A 20516-nucleotide genomic window follows, 5' to 3' on the forward strand; every position below is an offset into this window, starting at 1 on the left:
GAGAACTTAGAGGTTTGGGTTATGCTAAAACCCCTGACCTCAGTGCTAGGGCTTTACATTGGAAAGATCAGGAGGGACATAAGGGGCAGTTTGAACCCTATGTGCTGGAGCTGCCAGTTTCCCTCTGGGGAAGAGATTTATTAGTGGACATGGGATATTCCTTACAAAATACATCTTATTTCCCCCAAGCCCATAATATTCTCCTTCGCCAGGGCTACCACCCTTCCTACGGGCTGGGAAAACACCTCCAGGGACGTAAAAGCCCAATTCCTACTAAAGAAAAGAGTGGTCGCGAGGAACTGGGTTTTGTGCAGTAGCCACTGAGGAGGCAATTCCCATTACCTGGAAGACGGGAGATCCAGTATGGGTTCCTCAGTGGCCTCTCTCCCGTGAAAAGCTTGAAGTAACAAGGAAATTAGTACAAGAGCAATTACAGTTAGGCCATATCCGGCCATCCACCTCTCCTTGGAATACCCCGATTTTTGTGATAAAGAAAAAATCTGGAAAATGGAGGTTATTACACGACCTCCGAGCCATAAATAGCCAAATGCAGATTATGGGGCCAGTCCAACGAGGGCTTCCACTCCTCTCTGCTATTCCGAAGGAGTGGCCACTTATCAGCATAGATATAAAAGATTGTTTTTTCTCCATCCCTTTAAATCCTGCGGATACTCCTCGTTTTGCTTTTACTGTTCCCTCTATTAATCAAGAGGAAATTGACAGTAGATATGAATGGGTGGTCCTCCCACAAGGAATGGCCAATAGCCCTACCCTCTGTCAATTATATGTAAATAGTGCTCTTGAGCCCGTAAAAACCAAATTTCCAGAAATTCGGTGTATTCATTACATGGATGACATTTTGTTAACCACAAAAAATCCCTCCATACTTGAGGAGGCTTATTGTCACCTTGTAAAGATTTTGGAAACTCATCAATTATTCATCGCCTCAGAAAAGGTACAAAGAGGAGAAAATATACACTTTCTTGGCAACATTGTTCTCCCCCATGCAGTCCTGCCTCAAAAATTAATCATCCGCACTGATCAATTAAAAACCCTCAATGATTTCCAAAAACTGTTGGGAGACATTAATTGGGTTCGACCCTTTTTACAAATTCCTAACCATGCCTTGAAACCTTTATATAATCTGCTCGTAGGCAATCCTCAATTAGATTCTCCTCGCGTCCTTACCGATGAGGCCCGCCATGCGTTACAATTAGTAGAACAAGCACTTACGAAAGCGTCTCTCCGTCGAGTGACCCCTGGACAGCCATTATGGGCTTGTATCCTGGCCACTGAAAAACAGCCTACTAGTGTTCTTTGGCAACAAGGACCCCTTCTTTGGATTCACCCCAAAGTCTCCCCTCAAAAGGTAGTTGAATATTATCCCACCAGTGTAGCAAGCCTTGCCCTTAAAGCCATTCAGCAGTGCATCCAACATTTTGGCAGAACGCCCGATAAGTTGGTGGTACCGTACACTGCTCTGCAAGTACAAACGCTGGTAGCCACTATTGATGATTGGGCTATACTTATGTGCTCTTTCAGTGGTGAAATAGACAATCATCTTCCCAAAGATCCATTGTTACATTTTGTTCTGGAACATCCTCTCATTTTCCCATTGGTCACTAAAAACAAACCTGTAGCTAATGCAATTAACATTTTTACTGATGGATCCAAAACTGGTGTGGGGGCCTACCTAATAGAGGGAAGCGATCCTGTTATCATCCAATATTCACATACCTCTCCACAACTGGTTGAATTAAATATTGTTTTAGAAATTTTTAAGAGAGTTTCTTCTCCTTTCAATTTATTATCAGATTCACAATATGTGGTTAATCTGGTTAGATCGCTTGAATGCGCGGGTCAACTCTCTTTACATACTCCTATTCATTCTATGGCTAGCCAAATCCAGATTTATATACATTTAAGAAAGACACCATTCTTTATCCAGCACGTTAGGGCACATACTGGATTACCTGGCCCTATTACATATGGAAATGATCTAGTAGATAAACTCACCAAGATACATATGATTTTTTCTCTTACTCAAATGCAACAGGCACAGGCATTTCACCGTCAATATCATGTAAATTCTAAAACATTACAACAGCGATTTAAAATCCCTCGACATCAGGCTCGGGAAATTGTAAAAACCTGTAATGCCTGTGCCCCTTTTTTACACCCCCCACATGTGGGCATTTGCCCACGAGGCTTGCTCCCTCTACATCTCTGGCAAATGGATGTAACTCACATATCTGAATTTGGAAAATTGAAATATATCCATGTTTCCATAGATACTGTCTCTGGAATTATTCATGCATCTGCTCATGCCGGGGAAAAGGCACATGACGTCGTCAATCATTGCCTTGAGGCCTGGGCAGCATGGAATATGCCTAAAGAAATAAAAACTGATAATGGCCCGGCTTATACTTCCCAAAAATTCACATCCTTTTGTTCACAGATGGGAATAACTCTAAAGCATGGCCTTCCGTACAACCCTCAGGGACAGGGTATTGTGGAACGCGCCCATCGTACTCTTAAAGAATGCTTGATAAAACAAAAAGAGGGAATTGGAACCAATATGAAACCGAAGCAGCGCCTATCCTTAGCCCTTTTTACTTTGAATTTTTTGCAATTAGATGTCAATGGCAAGACTGCTGCCGATCGTCATTTTGCCCCCTCGGGTACGAGCCAGGGTTTCGTGCGTTGGAAGGATGCCCTCACAGGGCAATGGAGGGGACCTGACCCAGTGCTCACATGGGCCAGAGGCTCTGTTTGTGTGTTTCCACAGAACGGCGCCGATCCTGTCTGGGTTCCAGAGCGGCTGACTCGTCTGGTGAAACAAAAGGATGATGAGCCATCGACTGATTCTTTTGGGGACCATGATACTGTGGAATTCCAAGGATAGGAAGTGATCCACAATGGGGGCTTTTGACTGCTTTTTCTTTTCTATTGCCTTTGAGTCATTCTGCTCAAGTTCTTCCCCGCTTAATCCTTTTACCTTTTCCCCTTAAAATTGGCACAGGAGCAAATTCTACTTTTGCAGGTTATAATTTTACTTATTAGAGCCTGACCATGGCCTTTCATTCTAACCTATTTGATCTGTGGCTTCTTTGTGGGATAAATGGCAGTTGCACGGATTTAGCTCCCCTTGTCATGATTAATGATAATGCGTTTATTGCCGCTAATCTTTCTTGCGAGCTTTCTGCATATCCTACAGATAACCGGTCATCGAAATTTGACAATTTGACAAGACGGTTGCGGTTGGAGATCATCAAAACCAATACTACTCAAGTTGACCCGGTGATGGCCCGCACCTTGATGTCCTGGATCCAACAAGCAGCTCGTCATTTAAAAGAGTGGGCTGGACTGGGTGCTCTTGGTCTTTGTCTGGTCTTACTGTGTATCTTATGTCTCTACTGTCTTAGAAAACTAATCCATCAGCGCGCTACAGATCAAGTGCTCATAGCTCAGGCATTTGCAGCCATGGAGTTGGGACAATCCCCTCAAATATGGCTTGCGGCGATGGGAAAGTCTTAATGACAGGATGCCAGCTAGGACTGCACTCGGGACCCCGGGAGGGTGCATCCCGAGGAGGGCATGCTCAACTGCATACGGGTTGCCACTGATTCTTGTCCCGTCCCTGGCAAAAGGTGGTGGGCCTAGAAGCCCCTTCCAAACATACAGGGGTTGAGTCCTCTGTCCTCTCCTGTCTGAAAAAACAAAAAAGGGGGAACTGTGACGGGCCCCGCCCATCAGCCAGTAAGTCCGAGAGCTAAGATGGCGCTGAGCGGAAATCTTCCCCAGAGCACTTAGGTGGTAAACAGCTTTCAGGAAGTGACGACAAGAGCATGAGATACACGGGAACACCGCATGCCATAGGGCAACAGCCAATGGACTGGCTGTTGCCATGAGTTGTGCACGTGAACAGTCTGCTGATTGGCTGTTGGGCTCTATATAAGGGGAAGATCTCTGGGGGGAAGAGAGAGAGAAGAGAAGATTTACGGGAAGAAGATTTGCGGGAACTGTACAAGAACCTGGGGTAATAAAACTGCTTGAGGAAGATCGTGTAAGAGTCGTCACTGCGCGCGACACCCAGGTTCAGAAAAGATACCTTTATAAAATTCCAGTGGAACCACAGAAGATTTGAAGATGAAAGGTTATCTATTTCAGCTCCCTATATTATACACAAGGAAATATTCTGAGAGGTGAAATGACTTATCCAATAATGGAGAATATATTTTCACACTTAAAGCACAAAATATCAAATCCTGGGAAGAAATGTATTAACAAGTCTCAATCAGCAGATGGTGTATGGGATTCTAAATATTTTTATAACAAATATATTTTAAAGCAACTATCAAGTTCATTTATTAAAATTTTAATAAATTTAAATTTGTGAGATAAAATTAGCTTATAATTTTTTTTTTTTGGTGGTACTGGGGTTCCTGGAAGCCCTTCTACCTCCAGGCTACACTCCCAGACCTATTTTTGCATTTTTATTTGGAAACAGGGTCTCCTAAGCCAGCGCGCGGGGCTAGCTTCGAACCTGCGCGATCCTCCTGTCTCTGCCTCCCAAGCGCGGGGATTACAAGTGTGCGCCACCACACCCGGCCTAAAATTAGCTTATAATTTTATGAGTATACAAATCTTACAGATACAGTTATAAAACTTTAAAATTAGTTTAATTTTTACTAATTATCAAAATGAACCATTTATTGTAACTGGAAAATACAGGAAAAGTATAAGGGAAGAAAATAAACATACTCAAAATTCCACAAACTAGTTAATTCATTATTATTATTATTCGTTATTGTTTCTTTCAGATTTTAGAATACACACAAATATTCAAATACATATATTCTGTATTATTTTCCTTTGACTCCTTTCTTTCGCTTAATATATTTTATATATTTTCCTACATCATTAAAAATTCAGGAAAGCCCCATCTTTTAAAACTGTCCCATAAATAATTTAATCTTTCTACAGTGGAACACTTAGGTTGTTTCTAATAAATATGTGCTGCAATGAACACTTTGGGGTATGAATCTTCATCTGAATTTTTAAACATTTTTCAGGAAGAAATTTCTAGAAATAAAATTGATTTGGAAAAATCTTTGGGGTTTTTAAATGTGTATTAACAATTCACAAGACTAGAATAATATTTTCAACGCCCCGAATCCTAAAGATTTGAGAGAGATGTCAACATAGGCCTAATCTTTTGCATCACTGAACACTATGAATCCTGTGTGAGGTTCATCTCCTAACCCTCACAGAAGGATCAGTGATATTTTTACAACAAATATCACTGTCTGGAAGTAGGCGTCCTCTCTTGACATTCAATGGCTTGACCAAGAGGTTATTCTATGTAGTTCCTTCTTGAGCTCATCCTGGGATGACTAATAGATAGCATGGAGTGACTTTCCCCAGGTAGATACCCCCAGATCTTTGCTCTAGAGCAAGATCTTGCCAACTTTCATTAGGTTTTAACAGATGCATGAGCTGACATGCGGATGAGACTTAGTGCCGCCCCTGAGTTAATGTCATCTCCACAGTGGATGGCTCTTGTAGATTTAGTAGCTGAGCTTCTCAGTTACAGGCATCTCTATGGGAAAGCCAGGAATACTTCACTGTGTCTGACAGCCTCTGGGAGACATGTTCTCCCTTATACGGGATGGCCATTCTTGACATCAATTATAGATTCTAAAACATGGATAATGATGTCTCAGGAGAGGGGGAATGTAAAGCTTGGTCTGTGTTTGGCCTCTGTTTCTTGTTTTCAGACTCTTCATACCAAAGTGAAGTCTGTAGTAGCATTTCGACATCTAGAAGTTTGTGAGGAATAGAGTCTCAGGCCCTAGGGAAACCCACTGACACAGAAACTGCATTTTAACAACATCTCTGGGTACTTTGGGAGTCTGAGGATGCTAAATGTCTTTGGGTGTATTCTCATATTATGGGGACAAAAGATGGGCTCTGTTGCATGGAAGCAGGATTATGGGCTGGTTTGGGAGGTGGCCCCTTGGAAACTCCAAGGCAGGGCACACTCCAATTGAATGTCTAGTTGCATGTTATCTTTTTGACTCGTTCAGTTTTAAAATAAGGTATTTCATAAGCAATTCAATTTACGTCCCTCTGGACTTGAAAGATATGTTAAGAGAAGACCATTTGTCCATGTTGTAGGTCAAGAGGGTCGAGGGAACCCATGTTTCTTGAGGTCAGTCATGGCAGTCATTGATATTTGTGTGAGAACTGACACTCCACCGTTCCCCTCCAGCACAAACCACCACCACCACCACCACCAACAACAACAAAAAAAAAAAAAAAAAAAAGAAGAAGAAGAAGAAGAGGAATCTCAGGAGACATAAGTTGGAATCCTGTTGGGATTAGCCGTCCAGTCTTTCCAAATCCGGTAGAGTCTGGCTGTTTTCTTAAGGAAAGACAGCAATTTAAAGCAATCAACTGCTGATGGGTAATGGAGTCTGCGTTTCTAACTAATTTCTGCACTCTTTATTATATGAATTCCTTTGGGAAATACTACACTCTTCAAATAGTCTCTTCAAATTACTTCAGTTCCCAACTTGAGATCTCCCTCAACAGATAGGCTACCTCTGGAGTGGGGTGCAGCTTTTAGATGTACTTGTGACTCTAAGTTAGATACACAGACTGGTTTAAACCAATTTCGGGTTACTCAGATTTTAGGAACTTGTCTTTTTGAATGGGTTGGCCACAGGATCCAGAGAAGCAGATTTAGAATGTCCAGATCCTAGAGGTTAAGTTGGTATATACCACCTTCCTTGAAAACTCACTCCCAGTTTGTGCCCTGGCCCTCCCCCTTTCTCACCTTGGCAGCTCTTGGATACACCAGTGTCTGGTAGATGACAATTGGGCCCGGGGTCTTCACAGAGGTATCATTGAATGAGTACCAGTTGTGGAAGCTGCTGGTGTTCTGCACAGGCTGATTCTCTGCCGTAGCACTCCAGTAGGTGTAGAGGCCATCCGTGGGCTTGGCAGGTGTGGCTGACTGGGCCCTCCCATAGACCTCCAGCCCCATCTTGGGCTTCTCGGTGGCAGTGTTGAAGGACAGCAAGGAGGAGCTCCGCTGGTATATCTGCTGGTTGCCGAAGCTGTGGGTACTGAAAGTGACTTTCCTGGCAATCGTCATTTCGGAATGCATGGGGTAGGGGGAAGGCAGGGAGTCCCCGGAGGAGCACACTTTCTTGGGGCCGGTGGGGAAGAGCTCATGGATCGCACTGGACAGCTCTGCGAAGTCCAGCGGCATGCAGTGTATGGAGTGCAGCCTCAGGTGAGGGTCTGGCCGGAAGGTGCTCTGGATACCATCCTCTATCTGGTCCACCAGGATCTTGGCAGACTGCAGGAAAGCCACCTGGCCCGTCTCCTTCAGGGCTTCCTTGGAGTAGGCAATCAGGCCGTCCATTTCGTTTACTTTCGTGGTTGTAACATACACGTATTTTTCAATCTCTTTCTGCCGGGACACTTCCAGATTTTCTATCTGTTCCATGATGGACTTCTCTTTCTCCTGAAGGATGCTGCGTAGCTTGAGAAATCCATTTCGGATCTCTTTTCTCTTGGCTTCTTTGTCAGCTTTAAAGCTGTTTTTCAAAATATTGAACTCCATTAGGTCATTGTCGATTTCATAGCGGACTGCAAAACAACCAAGTTAGTTAGTGTTCCTCTCCAGCCCGGTGTGGTGGTGCACGCTTGTACTCCCAGCATCTGGGAGGCTGAAACAGGAGGATCACAGTTTGTGGACAGCCTTAGCTATGTAGTGAGGTCCTTTGAGACTCAGTGAGACCCTGCTTCAAAATAAAGAATAAAAAAAAAAAAAAATAAGCCGGGCGTAGTGGCGCACGCTTGTTATCCCCGCGCTTGGGAGGCTGAGACAGGAGGATTGCGCAGGTTCGAAGCCAGCCTCAGCTACTTAGTGAGGCTCTCAGCAACTTAGTGAGACCCTGTTTCCAAATAAAATATAAAATGGGTCTGGGAGTATAGCCCGGTAGTAGAAAGCCTCTGAGTTCCACCCCCAGTACCACCAAAAAAAAAAAAAAAAAAAAAAAAAAAAAAAAAAAAAAAAGGGCTGGGCATGTAGCTTGGAGATAGAATGCTCCTGAGTTCCATCCCAGTACCGCAAAAAATAAATAAATAAATAAATAAATAAATAATAAATAAAAAAGTTTCTCTCCACAGGTGTCCAGGCCACAGCAGAATGCAGCAAATTACTCTGGATTCCCAGGAAGTGAGCCGAGAGGGGAAGGAAGGGCTAAAACAGGCTAGAATATGAGATGAATTTCCTCCCCACCCTTCGTTTTTCTCTAATTCTTGCCTCAGGTACAACCAACCATCCTCCCCTACGTACTTCTTTCTCACAGCAAGAATCGGTCACTTGTGATATTGGTTTTCACCAGACTTCAATTGTCTGCAAGTTGGAGCAGGGATGAGGTGAGGTCACAAAGTTAGCAGACCTTGTTTTTCCCTGTTGGGAAGCTGAGCCTTTGCAGTGGTAGGAGATGGAACTAAATTTCTCATGGCTACTTCTAAATATTACCTTGCCCCATTCACCAAGAATCCAAACCAATCAGCAGTGGAAAAACCAGCAAAGAAGTTGTCTTCCACAGAGGCAACTCTCTCACACACCTTCGTCCCTCAACGAGGGGTCTTTGTTTCTCTCATGATTCAGCTACCTTCCCTCTCTTGACTTTTTCTATCTCATTTCAAGAAAGGGTCTGCTGTCACTCTTCAGAGAGAACCAATTTATTCTGTGCCCTCTTTGATAGCGTTTCGTATTTAAGTTCACTCTGTCGATCATTCAGCAAACATTTACTGGAGCCCTGGTACGTGTTGCGTGACTTTCTGGGCACTAGGGATATGGCTAGGAGCAGGAGAGTATACCTGTGCTCAATGTACTCATAAACCCCACAACACCGCACCTAGAGGATGCTACAGCTGGGTGAACACATGCCACATCTCTTTCTGGGAAATGAAACATTTGTTGGCTTTCAATGGTTTTAAGCACTAGGTAGCAATTCAAAGAATGTCAGCCTTCACTGCTCTGTCCTAGAGGTTAGCTCCTCCTCATCGAAGGCCAATGCAGAAGTGAATTGATGTATAATCCTCATCAAGTTTTATTCAAGAGTGAAGATGATCAAATATTTCTGCATCTGTTTCTTGGCAACACCTCTGGTCCACAGAGGCTGATTTTCTCTGGGTGGTAACAGTGATATGTTTATGAGTAAGAGAAACCCTTGATTCTGTCAGACCACAAGAACAGGGTCTGCAGGTGCCTTGGTCACCACTGTGGCTGTTTAGTGTAGAGGTGATCAAAAGGTGTCTGTTTTAGCCGGGCGTGGTGGCGCACGCTTGTAATCCCCGCGCTTGGGAGGCGGAGACAGGAGGATCGCGCAGGTTCGAAGCCAGCCGTGCTGGCGTAAGAGACCCTGTTTCAAAAATGTAAAATAGGTCTGGGAGTGTAGCCCGGAGGTAGAAGGGCTTCCAGGAACCCCAGTACCACCAAAAAAAAAAAAAAAAAAAAAAAAAGGTGTCTGTTTTCTAACATCTGTGGAGTGAATGTCAGCAACATTGCTTTCTGACCTACTCCCTAAAGCCCACACTTCTTCTATTTACCTCTTTTCTCAAACCAGCTCTGAGACAATGTAGGTGGGTGTTGAACAGGAAACTACTAGTGTGTAAGCTGAACCGGGCTTTCAAGTGCTCCTTGATTTCCCCCAATTCAAACCCACTATGACGTCTGGCAGCTGGAATTCCACTTTTTGCATCATTTCCTTTGACTAGTCAATAGTTGCCTCTCTGTTAAAGATACCTGGGTAGGAAATGTCTCGCTTTATTGGGGATTAGTTCAGTTTATATATAGCAGAGTCCTGGAGATGGGATGAAAACTGTGAGAGGAGAGGCAGGGCCAGGAGAGGAGAAAAGAAAAGGAGGCCAGAAGTACCCCTAAATAAAACCTCACAAATAGGTGGTTTGGGAAGAGCTGGTCATAGATCAAAGTCAGATCAAGGTCTTTTTTGGCAATACACTGAAAGCTAGCAACTCTATTAAATATTTTTACAGACCAGATCTATGTATCATCACATATTATGGTCCAGATCAATATGTTATCACATACCACATATATTTTCCTATATAATAGGATAATATTCTTATTTATAGATGGGGAAAATAAGGTTCCAGAGGTTAGATGATTGCCCAGAGTCACATATCAGGGGAATGGGAGGAAAAGGCTCTGTCCTGACTTCTATTTATCTGACTCCAAAGCCTGTATTCTAAATTTATAGGAACGGTAGTGCTCAGCCCTCTCTGATCACCAGGATCACCTGGGAAGCTTTAGAAACATTTTTCTTCTGACTTCACCTGCTGACCTTTTGAGCCAATTGGCCCGGATTGGAGCTCAAGAATCCACCTAGACTTAGAATCTAATCCAAGAAATCTCCTGAGGATCTTGCAAAAAGAAAACGCAGATTTTTGATGCAAGAGGCCTGGGGCGGGGGCTGAGATCCTGCCTTTCTAACAAGCTCCCAGGTGATACCAAAGCTGCTGGTCCTTGGGCCACACTCTGAGTGGCAAGAAGCCTGGGTTCTGAGTTCCCTTAACCGAGTGGTTCTCAATCTTGACGATACATCAGAATCACATGGAGGGCTTAAAAATAAAATCCCTGCTGCTCAGCCTGTACCTTATGGAGATGAGACCGGAACACAGGTTGTTAGTTAATGAAACTCCTCATCCGGTCTTCTTTCTAGGTCCCAGAATTTCCTAATGTGTATTCTTTTTTTTTTTTTTGGTGGTACTGAGGTTCCTGAACACCCTTCTACCTCTGGGCTACACTCCCAGACCTATTTTATATTTTTATTTGGAAACAGGGTCTCTTAAGCCAGCACAGCTGGCTTCCAACCTGCGTGATCCTCCTGTCTCCGCCTCCCAAGCATGGGGATTACAAGCGTGCGCCACCACGCCTGGCTCCTAATGTGTATTCTATGATCAGCTGCTTTCAAATAACCGTGGGGATGTGTTCAAGATGCACACCTGTGGTACCTCCCCAGAATATGAATTCTGCGCTCAGGAACACGTTCAAACTCTGGTTGAAAACATTTTGTGTTTGTTCCTTTGGGAATGATGAACAGGACAATTTCTTTACTTATGTTTACTATTAAATTTACCTATTGTTTCTGCTCCCTTTCTAAATGCTGGGCTCCCCGGAATTTATACTGGTATGTCCTTAAACCTTCAACTGAACATGAGTGACTTTTAAGAGTCCGGAACTTTGAGAAAATGATATAGGCCTTTCCTATGTTAAGGACACAGGTTTCCCACATTGGCATGGGAGTTACAGCAGGCTGTAGGCAGCAATCCCTTCCTCATGCTGAGGCCCCAAGGAATCCAGCTGAGCCAGACAATGAAGCCCACCTTAAGAAAACAATCTAGGAACCAGTAGATCCAATCGTTTTCTTGGCCATGTGAATACTCTAGGGTTTAAGAGAAGGCTTCGCTGGTGTTGGCTCCAAAATGGAATAGAATGTCAACTGGCAATGTTTCCAGGGGTGTGGCAATTGAGAAAATTAAGGCATGCCTGAAATATCTATGCTGGAGAGAGGTCTCAGGTGATATGAAAATTAGCACAGTCTATCTCTGATCCAACTGAATATCAAAATAGACCTTTCTGTGCTGCTCAGGGCAAACCTTCCTCTCTCCATACCCCTTCCCGTGGCAAAGGGGAGGACTGGCTTGACCTGGTGCACCCTGATCACTGGCTGCAGGCCACTCCTTAAGGAAAGAGGCTGTGGGTGGTAGTGTGGTCCTCTCTCAACACTCTTGCTTTTAGATTCTGGTCACTGTTTAGCACACAGTAGGTGTTCAGGTGAATGCCGTGAAATTGACATGGGCATTGGAGTCAGATAGATGGAGTCTGCCCCTTCCTACCTGCCTTGTGCCGATTACTTCTTTGAGACCCAGTTGTTTTATCCATGGAGGGATGTGAGTGTCTGAACTGTCAGATTTTTGAGAGCTGGACCTAATATGTTCCAAAGGCCTATGCAAAGTTGGTCCTTATACAAGAAGCTACTGCTGAAGTCAAAGGGCCCTTAAAGTATCCCTAGGGCTCTCAGATCCAACCTGGTGAAGACACATCCAGAAATCATGGGGTCCTTTACAGAACTCTATGAAACATAATCCAATCTGCCCCACCACAGGCATGTTCTTGGCACACCATGTCTGGAGGGCATTGGCAGCATCATTATTATTGTATGTAGGGTGAAACACAGAGGGGGGTGGCTAAGTGTCCTTCCCAGATCATCAGGAAGTCAATGCCTAAGCCAAGCCTGGAACCCTTATGAGCTGACACCCAGCCAAGCAGGTTGATGGGTGAGGGTGTGGGCGGCATTAGAGACAGTTTGGATCTGATGGAGTGTACCACTGGTGGAGTTGCATCTTTGAGAAGAGTTTCTTAATATCTTTTGTCCCCAGCATTATCATCTGTACATGAAAGCTCGCAATACTCCTTTCTTTCACTTTCCCTGCAACTTCGGGGAAAAGTTTATAAAGGGGAAAATTTAAAATGACGATTCTCAGCATTAGCTTAATTCCCTCTGCAAATGGGGGTGGGTGGGAAGAAATCCTACTCTAGCCACAAAACATCTTAGATTCACAGAACTTTAGGATCGTGTGGAACCAAGCTTTTGGCAAAGGGGAAATGAGGCCAAAGGTCACATTCTTGTAACCTCTTGTATAGAATCTGTATTAAATATGCCAGATGGTTTTTTTTTTGCATACTTTACATGGAGTAACTTAATCCTCAGAGCAACCCACTCAGGAAATTCTCTTCCTTCCTTCCTCTCTTTCGTTCCTTTTCTCTCTCTCTCTCTCTCTCTCTGTCTCTCTTTTTCTTTCTTTTCATTCCTTCCTTCCTTCTCTTTTTGTGGTACTGGGGCCTGAACTCAGAGACATTCTACCTCTGAGCTACACCCTTAGTCCTTTTGTTTGTTTGTTTGTTGTGTGCTTTTTGTGTTTGTTTTGAAACAGGGTCTTATTGGGTTGCTGAAAGTCCCGCTAAATTGCTGAGCCTGTCCTTGAACCTGCGATCCTCCAGTGTCAGCATTCCAAATACTGGGATTACAGGCGTGCCATTTTACAAATGGGAAAACCAAGCCACGAGGGAGGCAAAGCCGCGGCTGGAGGAAGCTGCCAGTGTAGACAGCGGGATAATGACTCTCCAGGTAGCTCAGCCCTTCCCCAGGCTGGGATGCCTCCGCTGGGCGAAGGCAGGGGGCTGCCACTCACAGATCGCCCCAGCCACCCTCCCCATCGCCTCCCGCCCGGAAAGCGGGAGAGGAGCAGCCAAGACCTGCTTTGAACTTGGCGATGGCGCTGAAGAGCGCGGCGGCCCTCTCGGAGCAGGCGTCGATGAGGCTGACGGTGTCGTGGCCGTTGTGGAAGGCGATCTTGCAGAAAGTGCAGAGCAGCTGGTTGTCACTGCGACAGTACTCGTTAATGCGGCTGGACGGGTGCTGGATGCAGACCTTCTCGTCCTGGTCCTCGGCGCTGGTGTCCACGAAGACGTGGTCCTGCATGGCCACGTCGGAGTGGAAGGCCTTCAGGCAGTCGTTGCAGAGGTTGAGGCGGCAGGTGATGCAGCGCTTGTAGGCGATGCGCCGGCTGCGGCACACCTGGCAGAGGATGGGCCCAGAGGAGCGGTCGAAGCGCCACTTGAGGTAGCCGTGCTCCTGCATGTAGCGCTTGGTGAGGCGTCCGCGCAGGTAGTTCTCCGGCAGCTGCATCTTGTGGCTGTAGGGCATGCAGTGCGAGCGGCTGCACACCGGGCAGATGAGGATGAAGAAGTTCTCCGTGACCTCTGCGTGCTTCTGCAGCTGCCGCAGGCATTTCTCACACAGGCTGTGGTTGCAGGGTAGCATGAACGAGTGCAGGCGCAGCCGGCTGCACATGGGGCAGGTGAGGTGGTCCACCAGGTGGCTGCTCGTGGGCGTCTTCACCTCATCCACCTGGGTATCGCTGGGCCCCACGCGCAGGGCGGTCTTGGAGCTGGAAGAAGCAAGCCAGGGCGTCAGGGGCAGGCTCAAGAGCTAGCTGCTCGGTTTCCTGGCCTCCGAAAGAGCTGTCCAGCACCCAGAGGCTGCGCCTTGGGATGGCCAGGTTCTGCTAGAATGCCTAGCCTGCAAGCCTGTCTCCGTCTCTCTTAGCTGGAGGACCTCAGATGAGACAGGTAACCTTTCTCAGGCCTGCTTCCTCATGCAATGGGTATCCAAGCCAGAGAGCTTCTTAAGAGGATTAATATAGAATTTAGTATTTATCAGAACTAAAAGCCCTGCAAGACAGCAAGAAAGCGGCACCTGCTGGCTGTTATTATTATTATTATTATTAATTATTATTATTACTATTATTATTATTATGCTGCTAGTACTACTACTAATACTGCTACTACTGCTAGGGATTGAACTCAGAGGTGTATCTCAGCTACACAACCAGACCTATTTTGTTTTAATTTTGAAACAGGGTCTTGCTATGTTGTTTAGCCTCTTGCTAGGTTGCTGAGACTGGCTTCGAACCTACCATCCTACTGTCTCACTCTTGTAAGTACAGGAATTACAGGCCTGTGTGTTATCACACCTGGCTAAAAGGAGCACCTGTTTGACGCATTTAAAACAATTGTTTTGCAGAGCTGGGGGTGAAACCCAGGGCCCCACACATTCTAAGCAAGCCATCTAGCACTAAGCAAGATCCCCTGCTCCAGTGATTTTTGAGCAAGAAAAACACAGCAGACTGGTCTGGCACTGTCAGCTAGGCCACGGTGTTCTGTGGATATCAGTAATTACACAGAACAGTGGTAGCAGACAAGGCCAATGGGTGCCTGGGATGGATCAGTGCAGACACAGGATCACTTTATAGTGTTGGAACTCAGGCAACACCAGGGTCCAACTTGCAAGAATGGCCAAGCTTCTGTTGCTTTTTTCCCCCCTTCCAATTCAGATTTAGGCTCATTCTGTTCTTCCCACCTCCTAGATATGATTTATTAAGATTACTAACAGAGCAGGGCATGGTGGTGCATGCTTGTAACCCCAGTACTTGGGAGGCTGAGACAGGAGGATTGCAGGTCCAAGGGCAGTCTCAGCAAATAGTGAGACTCTTATCAACCTAACCAGACCCTGTTTCTAAATAAAAATAAAAAAAATTGAGCTGGGGGTGTAGCTCAGAGGTAGAATACTCCTGGGTTCAATCCTTAGTACCAAAAATAAAATAAGATTACTAATAGACTTATCCCTATGTCCCCACCTAGCATGAGCCCCAATCTGATCACAACTCACTGATGCCGTCTTATCAAGATCCCTCACACTGGCCCCTGGGATATGTCCCTGTTTGTTATGATAAGTCAGTACATCCAGTCTGCCCCACCACAGGTGTGTTCTCAGTATGCCATGTCTAGAGGGCATTGACAGCATCATCATTATTGTAGGTAGGATGGACACAGAGAGGGTGGCTAAGTGTCCTTCCCAGATCACCAGGAGGTCAATACCTAAGCCAAGCCTGGAACCTTGTGATCTGAGTCCCAGCCAAGCAGGTTAAGGGTATGGGGTGGGCGGGCACTAGGGACAGTTTGGACCGATGGAGTTGCACCTTTGAGAAGAGTTTCTTAATATCTTTCACCTCAGCATCGTCACCTGTACATGAAAGCTCACAATAATATCTTCTTTATGCGGCTTCTATGAAGTCTAAAGGAGAGAATCCATGATGAGTGCTTAATTGCATTTAGATAAGCATTGAATAAACGTGGCCACTATAATGACTTCCCTCTGTGCTTAGCTAGCTAATGCCCGCAGTTTAGAGAAGACCGGAGCAGAGGAGAAGAGGGGTCAAGTCCATGAAAAGACAGGCTTCTTCCATTGTGCGGTGTGTCCCAAGCTTCTTCATTTGCCTGGTGTCTGAGGCTGATTGCATACATTTAATTGTAAGAACTATGGATGGGATGCAAGCATGCTCGTAATGTTCAAGTGTCTGGGGTAAGAAGTTATAATCAGAGCAAAAGCAGTTTATAAGAATAAATGGATAGGTTGTGGGCACAGAAGATGTAAAGAAGCACACACCTGATGGCTGTGCCTATTTTTTCTCTGGTCACAGGAATGTTTGGTATTGGTCTTGAAGTTGGGACTCCCTTTTCTTTTGCTTTTACCCTCTTGCCTTCCCTCTCTCTGTCTTCTTCCCTGCTCTCTTGGTCAGAGGAGCTGCATTTTTGAAGCCCAGGAAGTCAGAGTTTCTTCCCAAGCACGGGAAGAACAGGGAAGTGGCTCTGCGGTGACACAGTGCAGTCTGGTACCAGGACGGCTCATTCCTGAGGCTGTGGATGCCAGGCCGCAGCCGGCCAGCCTCATGGTTCTAGGCTCTGTTTCTCTCTGCTCCCCAGCTCCCTGCTTGGGCCCTGAAGGGTCGCCAAGAGGACTAGGCTCATTGTACCTGTGGCAGCTGGATGGGCTTCTTCAGCTTAATAAAAATATAAGGACCCTGAGAATCAAAGAGGGAGAAGTGAGGGAGGACAGCAAGCTGCTGAACAGGAAGATACGATTTACTAAGATTACCAAGAGGAGACTTAGACAAGATTTACTTATTTAGGATGACGAGGAGCCAGGGAGGCAGGAGTTGAGACAAAGGTAAGAGGCCAGTCTGACAGAAGCCAAGAGCCAGTGCACCAGAACTGACCCCCAGGCACCCAAAGCATCCCTGCTCACCCTCCCAGAGATTTGGGCATGCAATGGGCATTCAGAGGCCATGGTCCCATGTCCAAATAGTCACCAGGCCCAGCAACCTATCCTCTGCTCCTTTGCCTGGCCATCCTCTCTCCCCAGTTCAGGTGAGGTCTCTCTGCACCTGGCTTCTCACCCACTGTCACACCTGGCTGGCAAGTCTCCCAGCCTCCCTCCCAGGCCCCACCAGGCCATCGTGCACGTTAGAATCACCCGAGGGGGGTTGACCCCTTAAAATGCTGATGCCCAGGTTGTACCCTAGACTAACAAGATTAGAATGTTTAGGGATAGGGAATACACATCGGTGTTTTTTTTTTTTTTTTTTTAAAGATCTTCAAGTGATTTCAATGGACAGTAAAGTTTGGGAGCCACTGATACCTAAAGCATCTTCTCAAAGTCCCAGTTTCATCTCTTCGCAGTAGAAATGGGCTCAGTGCCTCTCTATGGCTGATGTGCAAAGAACAGGGGCAGCAGAGAGAGGACAGGGGTGTGGACACTACACTTCCCACACCTTAGGATTTCTGGTGAGATCTACAGTGAAGAGTAACCTTTATTAGGCATCTACTAAGTGCTTCATTGCAAAATAAATCATATTCTTTCACTAAGTTCACCAAACCTTTGCACACAGAATTGCTTTTCCAGCCTTGAAAGCCTTCCAACCTGCCTGTTCTGTCTGTCCCAATCCTGCAATCTTACAGGGCCTGGGCTATATATAGTCTTTCTCTCTCTAAGGAAGCCACCCTTACTGTGCGCCAGATTCCTCTCAGGTGTGATATAAAAAGATGCATGGTCAGCCGGGCGTGGTGGCGCACGCTTGTAATCCCCGGGCTTGGGAGGCAGAGATAGGAGGATCGCGCAGGTTCAAAGCCAGCCGCGCTGGCTTAAGAGACCCTGTTTCCAAAAATTAAAAAAAAGTATAAAATAGGTCTGGGAGTGTAGCCCGGAGGTAGAAGGGCTTCCAGGAACCCCAGTACCACCAAAAATAAAAAATAAAAATATAAAAAGATGCATGGAAGAGCAGGAAGAGGATACCGTGCCTGACACGGAAAGTTACTGCCTCCAAAGAGTAATAGAGACCCTAAATCCCTTGGCTACTGGATGGGAAAAAATAAAAGACCAGCGGTACTTCATGGGTGCCTGGGGAACTTAAATAGGTTGGTGGGAGTCAAAAGTGGTCCATAGAAGTTCTTACTTTTCCAATAATTGTGGTAGATATCAAAAGTTCATGGGTGGAAGAGCAATTTATATTTTAGCATCTTATAGTAGACCTCAAGGCACACAAGTTAATCTTCCTACCTACCCTATCATGGCTGGTGTCCTTGTCTCCAATGTGCAATCAGCATTTTATTTTAATATACTTCTATTGGTGCACTGTAATCACACACCATAATGATGTTCATGGTGATAGGGACTTACATGCATACAGGACTCGGTGAGCTTCCCCCGTCTCCCACCCTGCCAGAGCCAGCCAGCAAGAATACGGGTTCTGAAGTGAGGCGTGAGGATGAAGAGTTTTTAACCCTAACGTGGGGGAGCCGCCAGCCTACTATCTCTACTGGTCGACCCCTGTTCATGGGTCAATATTTCCTATGGGTCGATGACTATGCCTGGGTCAGTATTCTCTATCGTGCGGACACTCCTGGCCAACACAGCTTCTGGGTCAATCTCATCTTTATTGCGCTGATGCTGACCTTGTTTTTCCAGAGATATTTATACACAGTTACAGGTCAATCAACATTCTCGTGCTACCACCACCAGAATACAATAAAGACCAATACAAAACACATCATTACAGATAGGCCTATCAGTACCCTCGTGTCATCACCACCTGATCCTCTCTCAGACCTCTTTGAACTTTCCATAACCCCAAACCTTGTTAACTCTGGGTGAAGGACAGTCAGCTGAGTCAGAGACACAAATCTAGGGGAAAGCCTTAATGGCTCCCAACACCACTCCACTCCCTCCTCACCCCCCAGGGCCACATGATCTTAAGATGGGTGTTGATAATTCTGTGGACATACACAACGTCATCTGAAATGTTTCCTTCATTGAACTTCCCCTTCCACTAGAACTCCTCCAGCACTTCAGTAAGCTTCCTCTATCTGGGGTCCCTTTTGTATCCCAATTTCTCCCTAGCTTCCATGTTTGAGAGAAAACATAGGACCTTTCACTTTCTGTGACTGGCTAATCTCACATAGCATAATATTCTCTAGTTCCATCCATTTTCCTCAAAATGACATAATTTTGTTCTTTTTTAGAATGTAAAAAACTTAACACTAAAAAATTACTCAATCAAAAAATTGGGCAATTGAGCTAAGCAGATACCTCACAAAAGAAGAAATACAAATGGCCAATAAATATGTGAAAAAATATTCAACATCATTAGCAATCAAACTGCCCTGAGATTCTCTCTAATCCCATTTAGAATGGCAATCATCAAGAACACAAACAAAAATAATCGCTGGCGAGGATGTGGGGTAATGGGAACTCTTATACATTGTGGACAGGATTGCAAATTAGTGCAGCCACTATGGAGATAAGGGCAGAGAGTCCTCAAAATACTAGTAATGGAACCTCCATATGACCCATTTATACCACTCTTGGGCATCTTTCCAAAGAAATGGAAGTCAGAATATCATAGTAACACATGCATATTCATGTTCTAGAAGCATAGCTCACAATAGCCAAATTAAGAAATTATGGAACCAGCCTGGGTGTCCGTCAACAGATGAACAGATTATAAAATTGTGGGATATCCATACTATGGGGTTTTACACAGTGCAGCATTTTAAAATCAAGAGCAGAGACTCTGGGTTCAAGTCCTGACTTTGCATCCTACCAGCTGCATGGTCCTCGGCACCCTTAGGCTCAGTTTCCTAAGGGTATGATGGGATGGCCTCAGGATGAGGGTTAGGTGGAGTCTTAGCCATTACTCCTTTGTAGGTCAAGAGCACTGAGGCTTAAAGGGGAGTTTCTAATGGAACTTGGGGGCTCTATACATGGTTAGTGGTTCTTTTGGATATACCCAATTGCTGCAAATTTCTGCAAATTTCTTGGCTTCCTTTTGCGTATGGAGAAACAGACTCGGGAAGAAGCTAGCTTATCCTGGGGACCCACAGCGGGCACAGGTGCACCATTTCCCCACGCTAGCTGCCTGGTACTTACGAGGTACGGATGCTCCTGAGGCGGCCCTTGTGGAAGGTGATGGTGGCATTGCGACAGCAGCGACTCTCGTAATAGTAGCACTTGATGTTACTGCTGGCGGTGCAGCAGTACTTGCAGTTGGGGTCATTGGCCCAGGAGCAGCAGCACCAGTGGCAGTTGGGGTTCTCGGCACAGGTGCAGTGGCAGCACTGGCAGTTCCGCTCGTCCTTGTAAGGACAGGGGAAGCAGGTACAGTTCCGCTCCGAGGTGAAGATGAACTTGCAGCAGAGACAGGAGCACAGCTGGGGACAGCATCTCTCCCATGTACAACACGGGGAGCATACACACATAGCATTATCCATGGTGTCTATATGATAGTCTCCCCGTTCCCCGGCTTCCTGACTTCTCCTCTACCTGAATTCTGCTCTCGGCTCTCCACCAGAGCCGTCCCTGGTCCCCCTGGTGAGGGTTGCAAGAAGCTGGCTGTTTAGGAGGCCCTCACAGGTGGTGTCCCTACCAGGAAGCTCAGGGGACCATCTAGGGGGCCTTTGATTACGTCATAATCCCTGTCTCTGCCAGATCACACCATGCTGGGTG

At 45.7% G+C, this 20516-nt stretch overlaps 1 protein-coding gene across 1 annotated transcript in view; it reads right to left on the reverse strand.

Annotated features, from left to right (window-relative positions):
- The window catches only part of TRIM42 (tripartite motif containing 42), a gene marked incomplete at both ends in the record, with an annotated part of 34907 nt that extends 14626 nt beyond the window's left edge, over positions 1-20281 (reverse strand). The window contains 3 exons of the mRNA XM_080695844.1: positions 6842-7662; positions 13370-14064; positions 19941-20281. Coding sequence (XP_080551970.1) covers positions 6842-7662; positions 13370-14064; positions 19941-20281 — 1857 coding nt within the window. The remainder of the gene's footprint in view (positions 1-6841; positions 7663-13369; positions 14065-19940) is intronic.
- Between the last annotated feature and the right edge of the window lie 235 nt (positions 20282-20516).

Source organism: Muscardinus avellanarius (assembly GCF_963383645.1).
Source record: "Muscardinus avellanarius genome assembly, chromosome: 5".
NCBI classification, from domain to species: Eukaryota; Metazoa; Chordata; class Mammalia; order Rodentia; family Gliridae; genus Muscardinus; species Muscardinus avellanarius.